The sequence below is a fragment of the Esox lucius genome, chromosome 2, assembly GCF_011004845.1.
Source record: "Esox lucius isolate fEsoLuc1 chromosome 2, fEsoLuc1.pri, whole genome shotgun sequence".
In the NCBI taxonomy this organism is placed as follows: Eukaryota; Metazoa; Chordata; class Actinopteri; order Esociformes; family Esocidae; genus Esox; species Esox lucius.
Genome location: NC_047570.1, coordinates 15,899,630 through 15,913,976, shown reverse-complemented (window position 1 = coordinate 15,913,976; position 14,347 = coordinate 15,899,630). Strand labels below are relative to the sequence as shown.

General features: G+C 39.2%; 1 protein-coding gene across 2 annotated transcripts in view; it reads right to left on the bottom strand.

Moving 5' to 3' along the window:
* The window catches only part of cpne7 (copine VII), a 55,836-nt gene that overhangs the window by 30,632 nt on the left and 10,857 nt on the right, over positions 1-14,347 (bottom strand). The window contains exons 3-5 of one of the 2 annotated variants that reach the window (XM_020052318.3): positions 6,382-6,564; positions 4,885-4,959; positions 3,519-3,590 (exon numbers count right to left, since the gene is read on the bottom strand). In XM_020052318.3, coding sequence (XP_019907877.2) covers positions 3,519-3,590; positions 4,885-4,959; positions 6,382-6,564 — 330 coding nt within the window. The remainder of the gene's footprint in view (positions 1-3,518; positions 3,591-4,884; positions 4,960-6,381; positions 6,565-14,347) is intronic. The other variant, XM_010903876.4, reaches the window with a different exon arrangement.

Here is a 14,347-nt window from a genome sequence, read left to right as displayed (position 1 = left end):
ATGCATACGGGGATTTTGCCAAAATATCCTCGTACTTGGTAAAGTTCATAATGCTGTTTAGGATAATAAGGGCCCCATGATCAGTGGAAGCCCAGTAACCCCAAATCATTAACAGTCCACCAACATCAGAAAAAATGTGCTAATCATTTTGGCACTTACTTTTTGGGGAAATACATTAATAAAAAAAAAATATATATGTTATCATGGTTGATTCTCCTGAATCATTAATGAAGTACAATATGCACATGATGTTGTAAAATTTAAATACAGCTCACTACCTGTGTTGTTTATTTTATACCACTCAGTTTGCTAACCTTCATCAAGGGTGAAAATCATTTTTAAGGTTTCATTGGAGAAAACTACTTGGGTAAAGATACTTATTTTTTCATCTCTGCCGTTAGCCAAAACACACAGTGAAAGGGAGAGAAAGAGACTTCTGAGTGAACAGGAGCACTGATGAACAAAGTGACTCTTCCTCCTACTCCACAGACTTGTTAACCAGTTTTCTATGTTGTTCCATTTTTAATGGCACTAAAACATCAGCCTGGATGATGCTAAGCCCAATCAACAGAGAAATTGCTCTCTTTCATTTTATTACCTCCCTGTCTTAATTACTACAGATACAGTTACCTATGAAACTAGACTGTATAGCACGACCATGCCATAATTCCTGCCCCTTATTTCTTAACCCTTCCAGGATCTGGACAACATACCCTCTGTGGCTAATGGCTAACATGAGCAAAAATAGTAATTCATAGCCCTATGTAGTTCATATGATTTTGGTGGTCATTATGCTTCTTGACAGTAATACACTCCGCTCCTTATTACACATTTATAAGCATTTCATAAATGTCTTATAACAGGTCCAAACCACATTATTAAAGGTTCATTAAATATGTCCATAGCATATCTACAGCTGTGACATTTAACTGACTTCTCGCTACAGTCTATCCTTTTGAATGTACAGGTATAATTGAAAGAACTTCGTCCTGATGTTCCTCTTAATATGCCCTATTGTTAATTGTTTGTTGTAAGGTGTTCTTCATCCTCTAACGTTATCTAGTTTGTTTAAGTTGACTAGCTTAGCAAGCTCATTTATGTTACATTAGTGCCGGGTTTGGCAATAGGCACCTTTAGTTGTTATTGTTGTTGTTCTTATAGAATTATTTTAACATTTATTCACACAACAAATGTCACTATAGTAGGTTTCTTCTAGGATGTCCTAAGTCATTTTCCTTTGCTCAAACGTTTGATCTGGAAAATGTCAATTAAATATTTATATATTCTTAAACATTGTGACAGTTTCTTTTTGATAAGTGAGGCATGTTTGCCTTATCTATGTGAAAATATAAATGACTTCACCTTGTATGCATAGAATGCATGAACAAAGCCTTTAGTGAGGTGTTGTACTACAGATTAAAGGCTAACATCACAGTTTATTGCCATGAAGTGCTTAACCATAAAAACTTCATGCATGACAAAAAGGTATTTGATTCACATTCACTATATAGAATTTATGAATAGATATTTCATACGTGCTTTAGGGACCAGTTTCAGGGCATATCAACTTAATTTAGGTGTGGGTTAGGGCTGTTTGGGGGTTACGACAATACATTATGATTTCCTCAATCTTCATGCACCACTGTATTAAGGAGAAGGTAAGTCCCAGGACTCTTCTGGTCAGTGGAGGGTACAGAGCAGGCCTTACATGGTCATGAAATGCTTACAGATGTGTAATAAATGCTTTATTAATATACAGTGTAGTCAGATTACCACCAACTTTACCTGTACTGCATAATGTAGAATTCATACATCAACCTTAAATATTTTGTTACATAGATCAGAGGGGCAAAGTGTAAAGTTAATTACAAGTAAGTGATTAATAAGTGACAGCAGAAGATTGATAACATCACACCTCATTCACTATATTGAGTCAACTGGTCCCTCACACACCAAAGTCACCAATGAATGAACCTCTTTATCCAGATGAAATCCTGCAACTAGTAATGTCCGGTTGACTGACAACCTTCTCGCTCATCCCCATCTCCTCCGCCCATCTTTGGAGAACTCCCATTCCTCTCTCACCTCTTTAATTCATCCCTGACCGTTGGCTACATCCCCTCTGAATGGAAGATGTCCAGAGTCACTGTCCGCCTCAAGATACTGCAGACACTTGACATTACTGACATCAAAAACTAGAGACCTGTATCCCCTTCCTTTCAAAAACACTTGCGTGTGCTGTCTCTGACCCACTCTCCTGTATTCTACTTTAGAACGATCTCCTCGACTCTGACAAGTCAGGCTTCAAGACAGGTCACTCAACCAGGACCGGTCTACTCGGTGTCACAGAAGCTCTTCACACTGCCAAGCTGACTCTTTCTATGGTTTTCTCATTCTCCTAGATCTATATGCTGCCTTTGATACTGTGAACCATCAGATCCTCAACACTCTAGGGCTGGTGTTTCAAGCTCAGCATACTCTTCAAATGCATTCTTCCTTGCAGAATGATTCTACTAAGTGACAAGAAGATACATGTCTGCTTTGCAGGCTTTAATTACTGGTGCCCTCCATTGCTCTGTGCTATGCCCTTTCCTCTTCTCACAATACGCCAAGTGACTTGGTTTCATCAGATTTTCACGTGCTTCTTCTTGAAGCTTGGACAGCAGAGCCCCAAACCATGGCACTCTTCATAATCTTCATAAAATAGTTTCAAAAAATTGGAGGTCCACAGCTTATATTCCTCAGCAGTAGTATATTGGTACCACAAACCCATAAGATGCCTTATTGCAATAAACCAGTTACCAACACAGACTATTTAAAATGTATGTGATGTCAGATTTGTGGTGTATGTGTCATATACCTCAGCATTGGATAAATAAGGCATGGGGGGTGTGGTATATGGCCAAAATACCATGGCTAAGAGTTGTTCATTGGTGTAATGCATAGTGGAGTGCCTGGACACAGCGCATAGATGTGATGTAGTGGCAATATACCACAAACCACAAAGTGGTAAAAAGTGATGTGATGTACCTGTGGTATACTATCTCATACAATGGCTATAAGATAATCAGTATTTAGAATTCTAACCACCCAGTTTATAATGCTGAGTAATGTTTCCAAAAAATGGGAAACCATGTTTACCTTTGCAAAAATAAAATATTACATTACTAGTATTCAGTTACACTAAGTTCCTGCTACACATCGGTTCAGTGCTAATGATAAATATTCATATTTATAGGATAATACTTTTTGACATTTTAACATATATTTGGTTTTGTCAGCAATAAATATCTATAAACTGCAGCCGCGAATATGGGAATCCCAGATAGATGAAGCACAGATAGATGAAGTTCCCAATTTTATTCATTTGTAAACCTATTTTGATATTACCCCAAACTTTTAATTTGAACTATGAGAGTAAAAATATGTTTGAAATGTAATAATATTTTAAACTAAAGGAAGTAAGGTTTAAATCAGGCAATAATTGGGTATGATCTTCTGTGTAGAAAAGAACATACAGTAATTGATGATGTTCTTTCGTCCCCAGTCTGAATTACTGCCTGGTCTTGTCCACTCTGTTCTAAAGGTTTCTGAAGGAAACAAGAAGACACACAGGTGTTCATGACAGTCTTATCTATTATCATATTTTCTACAAATGGTAGAGCAACATTTGTAGAAAAAAAAGAAACCACTCTGTTTAAAAAGGCATTATGTATAATTTCTATAATGCAATACAAATAATATCTGCTGTAATAGTAGAATGTGTTTCATATTTCACATTATTTTGGGTGCAAACAAAAGCTCCTGAAATTTTAGATTTCTATGGGTCAACAGAAGGCGCACTCTGGTGTCAAGTAGAAAAGGTGCAAACACCCATTCTTCCATCTGTGTCACTGGGACAACTAATCATCTCTCCAAACATCAGTGGCAAACAGGGGCAAGCAAAATTCTTTAGTCATTTCCTTGCTATTCGAGTGAGAGAAGTACTGAATAGTGTAGGGAATCATTCTGCAATCGAAATATTTGAAATATCACTGAGTATAAATGCACAGCTTTTGTAAACTTGTTGACCAAAAACGTAAGTAACCCTTACAAATTGGAGGAGAATTGAATGCTTGCTTAATCCTTGCCTGTTGCTAAATGTATACATCCATTTCAAACTACAATAGTTAACAAACAAGTAAGATAGCCAAAAGTGAGTTGCTAGGATTCAACTAGGTGCTCTAGGAGAGGAGGGGAGAGTTGGACTTCCACAAGGTGGGAGCAAATTATGACTATCCCCTTTAATACATTTCACGGCTTCTAGATGTTACTGACGTAATCCTGGTTCTATGTACCAACCAGTTTTTTCCCCCAGTGGTTCTTGTGACCCAGTTTTCACAAAAGGCAACCCCACATAAAGTCACAACCCCTAGTTTGGAAAACACTGATCCAGCGAAATGCAGATTTCTAGATTGTCTTATTCTGGTAATTGACTGGGTGCAACCTTTTTAAAGGCAGCTATAGGGTGCTCAAAGTCTGCATGCAAAGCAATACCTAATCAGACAAGCTGACGGTTTCAAATATTTTTCACAATTTAAATTATTATGTGACATCACCCTAAACAAAAGGGACATGAAACACCAATATTTAACAGCAACAGAAAAAAACTGATGAACAATTTCCCTACATTTTCCAGATAGAGTAATCAATTCTTTTTTTTGTGTGTTGTACCAAAGTAACCCATTAGTAGTCAAACCTATTCTACTTAGGGGAAGCAGGCGAGATGTGCATAATGCAATCCATTAATTATTATAACAATATTGAAACAGACATATATATCTAATTTGAAAACAGACTAGCTTAAAAACAAAATGAGAAGGATGATGAATAGTTAAAGCCTACTGTGATTGTGGATTTCCCAGCATACTTCCCATACTTCAGGAATAAAGGCTTTATGATCTTCTTCTGGGCCACGATCTGTGGATCACAGGACAACTATGAATGAACATTGACAATATGAAGTATAACAGTATAACGGTACAAAAGTATAAGAGTATAACAGTGCATTTGGAGAGTATTCTGACCATTTCACTTTTTCCACATTTTGTTACATTACAGCCCTATTCTAAAATGCTTTAAATGTGATATTTCAGTTTTTTTGTTGTATATAATTGCAAAAACATATACAAACCAGATTTTTTTTTATGGGGTATTGTGTGTACATTGATGAGGAAATTATCAGTTCACTCTATTTTTAATAAGGTTGTAACATAAAACATTCTAGAAAAAGTGACTGAAGGTTCTGAATAATTTCAGAATGCACTGTATGAAAATACAATAACATATTTTAGGCCAGCGCTGGGCATTTGTTTGCTGGATGCGTTAGCAAACTATAGTATGAATAAGTGAATTCAGGTGCAATATTTAGCCCCACAAGTGACTAAAATAGTTAACTAGACAGTTTTTTATAAGCTCTCTAAAGTATTCTGGCTGCCTACTGTAGTAATTAAATTGTACAGATCCTGACACAATCCACAATGCATATTAGCATGCTGCAGTACCATGCATCTATTCTAAGTTCTTCACCTTGGGGGCATATAATTCCTTCATAGCACATTCATGTGTGTATTATAGAACAGTATGTGTAACATTATAGGTAGGAGGCAGGACACAGATGCAGGGAGAACTTTTTAGAAAATAACTAAAACGTATCAAACCAAAAAAACAGAACAACATTACAAAAATACATTAAAATCAAAACAATGACCGAAGATACAAGAGGGAAGAAGGAACTTAAATAAGGACAACAATCAGGAACACAGATGAGAGAAAAAACAACAGACAGGCATCCATTCTCTAAATGAGGGCGAGAGAGAGGGCATTGGACTAAATTGTGGTTTGGATGAGGGCTGTTATTTGGTTATATCCGATTAACAGCCCTCATCCAATTATGATACATGTTTGATATCTAAAATGTACACTAAGAATTCAATCCTGTGGTGTACTTCATTTACCATTGACTTGAGAAGAAGATAAGACAAAAGCCTACACTGGCCTGTGGGCCCATATATATATGCTGTGGATATATTTCAAAAATCTTAATGAATCAATTTCAGACCTGTTATGAAAGAATAATTAAATATATACGTGTAATGAAAATGTAGTCATTTTTTTCTTTCACAATAATAAGAAAACATTTAAAATAACCACATTTAGTTGAAAATGTTGGCATTAATAGATTCAAATAGCAAATTTGCTATTTGACATTAGATTGAGTTGAGTTGCACTTCATTATGCAGATGTTGCATTAATTCAAACTTTATTTTGGAACTTTTAGACATTTTGGCGACCGTTAGTAACAAAATAGTACACCGAATGAGTGGTGGGTCAGTACCATACCTGGCCAAGTGTACACTCCACACCACCGAGGAAGTCGTCATCTCGGGTGCCAATACTGTGGGTGCCATGGATGTCGTAAACCTCAAACCGCAGCTTCTGCACCTCCTCAAAGTAGTAGTCAAGGGTGAAGACCTTGGCAAAGACCGGGTGGAGGTTGCTCTTGATCACCTCTGTCCGGTCAAACTGGCAAGAGGGGAGAAATACTTACGGTAAATACTTAGGCCTCCCTGGTCTCTATAATTAATTTCCCGTCAATCAACATCAATTAAAAAGTGTCATTTTATACGCACTATACATCATATGAGTAAATTTGCCATGCTATAAATAATGGATGGTACATGGCAGGGCAGGAACTAGAGCAGAAGAACCAACTGCACCGGGATCGCTGCTCTTCCTAATGATTGAACCCACATCTTCTTCAGAGTGACAGCAGAGAGTTTAGTGGCCCATACATCAATTTTATCTTGCACATCTGATTCATGCCAGAGCTCACATTTCCACATGCTTTTCATTGCAGTTTATGTACACTATCAGATAAATTGTTTCTCACAGTTTAATTACAAGCAAGGTATTATAAGTTCAGCCCAATCAGCTAATCAAGCATACAATTCCATGAATTATTTGTGCATGAAAAGGTACACAATGGAAAAATGCTCTCCAATTTACTCTGCTATAAAAATTGTTTAGATTTATATGCAATGTCTGTGTTATTGAGGCTTTAAAAGTGAATTAATGTTCAAAAAGAGCTTGAGCTTTCCCGATTCATATTTGTTATTTACAAAAATCACAAAAATATACAGTAGGCTATCTAAGAAGAACTGAACATTACAACAGCTTTAGGTTCTAAGAAAAGGTGCTATATCATGATATTATGTAGTTGAGTGGTACCAGAGCGAAACGGTGGGACAGATGGCTCTGTCCCTTGCTGCACTCCAACTCCAATGTGCTTCCAAACTCTGGCAAACCCCAGTTTGATTCATATAGCAAGTCATTCAAAAGAATTGATCGTCTTGCATTAGTTAGGAGTCATGTCGGGCATGATGAGTGATTCTATGATTTTTCTTGAATGCTTAGATGGATAGAACATTTTGGAGAATTTTCCCAACAAAATGCAAGGGTCCAACACTCAGAGCAATACAGAACACTATTGTCACTGGTAGCTTGCAATCTGTTCAACAATAAGTACAAAAAGAAAATTAAGATTGGTCTTAATCTGATGCACGGTCTATGTATGGTGTTATCGCCAGCAGTCAGCCGTTCCATGTGTTTCTCTGCCTTGTGGAGTGAAGAGATAAACCATTGCTGACCATAAGACATTGTGCACAGACTTGTGGGGAAGAGAAGATTCAAAGTCAAAGGTCAGTGAATCTTGTAATTCTTCAGATCAAAACAGTACCATAGTCAAGTCATTAAACCTTACGTCCGAATCCTACAGAGATCCTATGAAAGTTCAATGCATTAGAGTTCCAAAACAAAACAAGGCTACAATACCCAACATGGATAATAAGTTAGAATAAGTTATGGAAAATAACAGATCGACTTTCGGTCGGCACCATGGTGTTTCTGGAAAACTGTCCGCCACCTCAGGAGGGGAAAACTGGGAACTATGGGTGTGGAGGGGATGTCTTGGATGACCGTTTTTTGTGTTTTGTGGATCTGGAGAAGGCGTATGACCGGGTCCCCCGGGAGATACTGTGGGAGGTGCTGCGGGAGTATGGGGTGAGTAGGTCCCTTTTGAGAGCTATCCAATCCCTGTACGTCCAAAGTGAGAGCTGTGTTCAGGTTCTCGGTAGTAAGTCGGACTCGTTCCAGGTGGGGGTTGGCCTCTGCCAGGGCATCGCTTTGTCACCAATCCTGTTTGTAACTTTTATGGACAGGATATCGAGGCATAGTCAGGGTGGGGAGGGGTTGCAGTTCAGAGGGCTGGGGATCTCATAGCGGCTATTTGCGGATGATGTGGTCCTGATGGCATCATCGGTCTGTGACCTTCTGCACTCACTGGACCGGTTCGCAGCCGAGTGCGAAGCGGTTGGGATGAGGATTAGCACCTCTAAATCTGAGGCCATGGTTCTCAGCAGGAAACCGATGGAGTGCCTCCTCCGGGTAGGGAATGAGGCGTTACCCCAAGTAAAGGAGTCCAAGTATCTCAGGGTCTTGTTTCACGAGTGAGGGGTCAATGGAGCGGGAGATTGGCCAGAGAATCGGAGCAGCGGGGGCGGTATTGCATTCGTTTTACCGCACCGTTGTGACGAAAAGAGAGCTGAGCCGGAAGGCATGACCCAGGTCATGAAGGCTGGGTCATGAACGAAAGAATAAGATCGCGAGTACAAGCGGCTGAAATGGGTTTTCTCAGAAGGGTGGCTGGCTTCTCCCTTAGGAATAGGGTGAGAAGCTCAGCCATCCGTGAGGAACTCGGAGTAGAGCCGCTGCTCCTTTGCATCGAAAGGAGCCAGTTGAGGTGGTTCGGGCATCTGGTAAGGATGCCCCCTAGGGAGGTGTTCCAGGCAGTTGAATTTCCTGGCACATCAAAACATACAGGCATTTTACTCTAAATGATAAAGCTCAGATTTGCAGACATTCCCAGCTATAGTACTATCTTCCCCCACTCTCTTTTTTCATGGCTTAATTCAGACGGTTTCTCACAGTTGTCTGGCCACAACCTTTCCTATCCCAAGTGCATATTTTCCTGAACAAACACAAACACACACACAGACACACACAAATCTATTTTCTATGCTGTTACTTTTTTGGTAGGTGATTCCTGCCCAATGTCAAGGTTGCAATTATTTTCAAACCCTGCTGATGTGTTTTAGAATTTATAATATATTGTCATGTTCTTTCTTGTGATGCTCTCTTATTTAAATTATTGATATTATAATATTAATTTTTTCAAACATTTCCAGTCAAATCATTTTAAAGTTGGTCATTTCTTTATCCTCCAAATTTTGAATAGTTGTTTTCTCTAATAATTGAGTGTTTATAGTTAATTATTAATTTAAAGCTTGTCCAATAAAAGCGGCATGCATTCCATTGAGCCTTGCTCTGTGAGGAGATTTCTATAATATTTTACCTTGATTTGCGATTTCTTTTGAAAGTGGTCATTCCGTCTAACTTGGAGCAGGACAATCTCTTTTCTAGTCTTTTGACCTGTGTTTTGCCATTGAACCAGGCACGTTTGGGAACTAATAAGTGGTTATATAGTTGTTCTGGAAAATACATTTTTCATAATGGTTTGCCATCACTACCCTATGGTCTACTGCTATATTTAACCTCACAGTGAAGTGTTAAAAATTTTACTGTAAGTCCTGGACACGTTGGCATGTCCTTAGGACTTATGGAGTAACAATGTTACCACAGCAAAGCCAAAGCCATCCTGTCTTCATAGAGCACCATTCAGGATGAATAAAGCTCACTGATAGTAAACTCTGTCATAGCTCTCCAAAGTCAATATGGCCCCCACACACCACATGCCATGGATCAGACTGCACACACTGAACAAACATGCCAAACAGCACACAATTGCTTCCACATTAACATTCAGATATACATGCATTAATCCTACAATGGTTGAAGAAAAGCAACAGCGCAAATATGTATCTTTTCTCACTGTGCAATAAAGTGCCTAGCGTGCCTGTCAGTCCTAATCAGGGACACCTTCTCAAGAGTGTTATTAATTATATGGATACAGTTGACCTCAAGAATGAGATTGGGTTTCTTGTTATTCATTATTGACCTGGCAAACATGACAAAAGTGGTTAATTTCTCAGGAGATAACAGCTAAGACATGCTTTAATTTGGCCCCCAATCCAACCTCCTTTTGCTCTTTTTCTCATTCTGTCTACATATCTCATTCTGTCTACATATCTCATTCCATCTACATATCTCATTCTGTCTACATATCTCATTCTGTCTACATATCTCTGTGCCATCTGGTAGGATAGATTTGTGAACACAGTTGAGGGTGAGTATAATAATAACAGTAATAATAACCCATAAGTATGTTTTTGTGCTTTTAGGGAGACCTGATTTTTGCGAAGTTGTACGAATTCTGTGTTTTTTGTTGTGTTTCATTTTTGCTAGGGCGCTGTGGTCGGGGATGGTGGACATAGTTAATAAACACAAACGACTCAAACCCCATTGCTTGCAAATTGAAATCGGAAAGAGGCATGACATTTAGGTTGTCAAACCCCTAACCTTAACCACACAGGAGTAGTTATCTAACCGTAGAACATTTTGTTGTGCATCCTTATCCCTAACCTGCTATTTGTTCAGTGTTGCCAGATGGGGCAGTGTCCTGCCCAATTGGGCTATTTTTAATGACAGTGTGCAGATCGATTTACTGATAGGCTTGTATAGTAGAAATATCGTTTTTTTATGGAGTCCGCAGGTGGTTTACAGTCAATGAAATCTGGCAACCCTGTTTTTGTTGTCGATAACCTTACTGGAGGAGTATTACAAAGCGCAGCAATTCCATCCGTGGTATACTTCCACATTTGGGCATCGACAGCAACAACCTCGCATTTGTGCATAATTCGGTTCTTACAAAAATTCACAAATATTGCACGGAATATGCACAAAAACGTTGACATTACTTTTTGTATGTTTTTGCCTGAAGGAAATCAAACAATGAAATGCACAGCATTATACACTTACTAAAGAAGTTGATTTATTTTTTAATGGCCCATTGTAGTCTTAAACCTTATTCTCAAATGTATTGGATGATATTTCCACCATGTAAGAAAAAAGTGCAATTTTAATTGTGTACTTTTTTCTGTTCATAATTTTTATGGACAGAATTTCTAGGCGCAGCCCGGGGCCGGAGGGTGTCAGGTTTGGGGACCACATGATTTCGTCTCTGCTCTTTGCGGATGATGTTGTCGTGTTGGCCCCTTCAAACCAGGACCTTCAGCATGCACTGGGACGGTTTGCAGCCGAGTGTGAAGCGATGGGGATGAGAATCAGTACCTCCAAATCCGAGGCCATGGTCCTCAGTCGGAAAAGGGTGGCTTGCCCACTTCAGGTTGGTGGAGAGTGCCTGCCTCAAGTGGAGGAGTTTAAGTATCTAGGGGTCTTGTTCACGAGTGAGGGAAGGATGGAACGGGAGATTGACAGACGGATCGGTGCAGCTTCTGCAGTAATGCGGTCGATGTATCGGTCTGTCGTGGTGAAGTATGTATGTACTTTTTGTGAAATAAGCATTGGAATGTTGGAATGTAAGACTTTTTGGATAGGATGGTACTTTTGATCAAATGTAGGATTTAACCTGATGTGTTTGGTCAAAAGACATAAATATAGTAATCTTATTAATATATTTTAATATTGATAATGCTTTAAAGATAATAATGATGTAACACATCAATGTAAGCATAACATGGAAGCACGCCTCACACTTTGAAAACCTGGTTTTGGTGTGTGTTTGGTTTCCAAACACCCACACAATCAGAGTGAGCATTTTAAGGGCTAAAAATGTCCAGGGAAAAAATACCCTACAAAGGTTTTTAGGTGGAATAAGGATAGACATCTGTTGTTTTAACTGTGTGATTCAATTAATAGAACAAGTTAGGCAGAGCTCAAGTGTTTTCTTGAGGATGGTTTATGATTGAGAAAATTGTGCATCCAGGCTCTAACTGTTTAAAGGGAACCATGTAGTTGGATCATATAAAAGGTGTCAGGTTTTCTTCTGATGTGTATCCCAGTGTCGTTAGTGTACTGGTGGTAGTTAAGTCCATTGCCTTAAATAATAAGCCTGAAGGGGAGCATATAGAAGAACAGCAGAAAGCAAAGGATAGAGCACTGGGCCCACACAGAACAGTAATTGGTGGTGGATCTGAGACCGTCAGTGGTGACAAATCGTTGTTTGTTTGTGTGGTCAAGACCAATGAGCTGCCCCAGTCTTTCCAGTAGGAATTCAGAGCAAACTTTTGCGCAGATGACCAATCAGATGGATGGGATGCTCATGAGTCAGCAGCCGGTAGAAGGACATTGGTAATGGAATTGCTGTTCAGTGATGTGGGGACATTGGGTCAAGGCTGCAGGTGGTGTGGTGCATTCCAGGTTAGTGTCGAAGGCCTCATTTACTTGTGTGAACAGTGCAAGCAAGCATTCTTGGGGTAAAGAATGACTGGTCAGGTGAGGACAGGAATAAAGCATTGAAGTACATGTACATTTCATGTTGAACAAATACTATGAATTGCTCTCTTGTGATGGGTCCAGTAGTGTTGCTAGCAGGTGTCAGTAGGGAGGGGAGCTTTAAATCCATAGATATTACCTTGCTGTCAGAGAGGCTCAAATCAGACCCAGTCAGGTTGCCAATGGTAATACCAGAGAGCACACCAGATATAGTCTGCAATAATGACTGTGTTTGGCCAAGTCAACAAGCTGTGTAAAGCCAAGAGAGTCAAGCAGAGCATATCTGTGGCATTGTCAAAATGAGTGTGTATGTTGTATCAATAACAGCAAGGCTGAGCAATGGTGATGAGATCAGTTGAGTTAGAAACTCTGTGTTTGGTTGTGTAGGGTGTTGGGTTGTCTCTTTGTATGAGTATTCAGAGGTACAACCCTGTTACCAAAGTAGGGACGCTGCGTGAAATGGAAGTAAAAACAGAATGCAATGATGTGCAAATCATTTAAACCCTATATTCAATAGAAAATAGTACAAAGATAACATGTCAAATGTTGAAACTGAGAAATGTTTTTGTTTCTTGAAAAATCTATGCCCACTTTGAATTTGATGCCAGCAACACGTTTCAAAAAAGTTGAGACAGAGGGAACTAAACCTGGTGGATTATCACAACTAATTAGTATTAAAAGATCATTCCAGAGAGGATGGGTCTATCAGAAGTGAGGATGGGGAGGGGTTCACCACTCTGTGAAAGACTGCACAGGCAAATCCTGCAGCAACTGAAGAATAATGTTTCTCAATGTAAAATTGCAAAGAATTTGGGGATCTCATCATCCATGGGACATAACATCATTAAAAGATTCAGAGAATTTGGAAAAATCTCTGTATGCAAGGGACAAGTCCGAAAACCAATACTGGATGGTTGTGATTTTGGAGCACTCCGACTGCACTGCATTAAAACCAGACACGATTCTGTAGTGGACATCACTGCATGGGCTCATGAACACTTCCAAAACCCATTGTCTGTGAACACAGTAGGTGGCTGCATCCACAAATGCAAGTTAAAACTCTACCATGCAAAGAAACCATACATAAACAAGATCTAGAACCACTGCCACTTTCTCCAGGCCTGAGTGCATTTAAGATGGACTGAGGCAAAGTGGAAAATAATTTTTGGGAATCATGGATGCCGCGTCCTCCGGACTAAGGAGAGCGACCATCCAGCTCCATGATGCATCCGTGATGGTATGGGGGTGCATTAGTGCACATGGAATGGGTGACTTGCACATCTGTTAAGGCACCATAAATGCTGAACAATATAAACAGGTTATGGAGCAACACATGCTGCCATCCAGACAACTTCTTTTTCAGGGAAGGCCTTGCTTTTTTCAGCAAGACGATACCAAACCCCATTCTGCACGTATTACAACAGCATGGCTCTGCAGTAAAATAATCTGGGTGCTAAACTGATCTGTCTGCAGTCCAGACATGTTACCCATTGAAAATATTTGGCACATTATGAAACAAAAATACGACAAAGCAGACCTCGAACTGTTGAGCAGCTGAAATCCTATATCAAGCAATAATGTGAAAACAGCATTTGGTCTCCTCCGAGACTTGCAGAGTGTTGTTAAGAGAAGAGGTGATGGAACACAATGGTAAACATGCCTCTGTCCCAACCTTTTTAAAACGTGTTGCTGGTATCAAATAAAAAATGGGAATGTATTTTCCTAAAAACAATAACATTTCTCAGTTTCAGTATTTGATCTGTTGTCTGTGTACTAATCAATTAAATATAGGGATCAATTATTTTCACATCTTTGCATTCTGTTTTTATTTGCATTT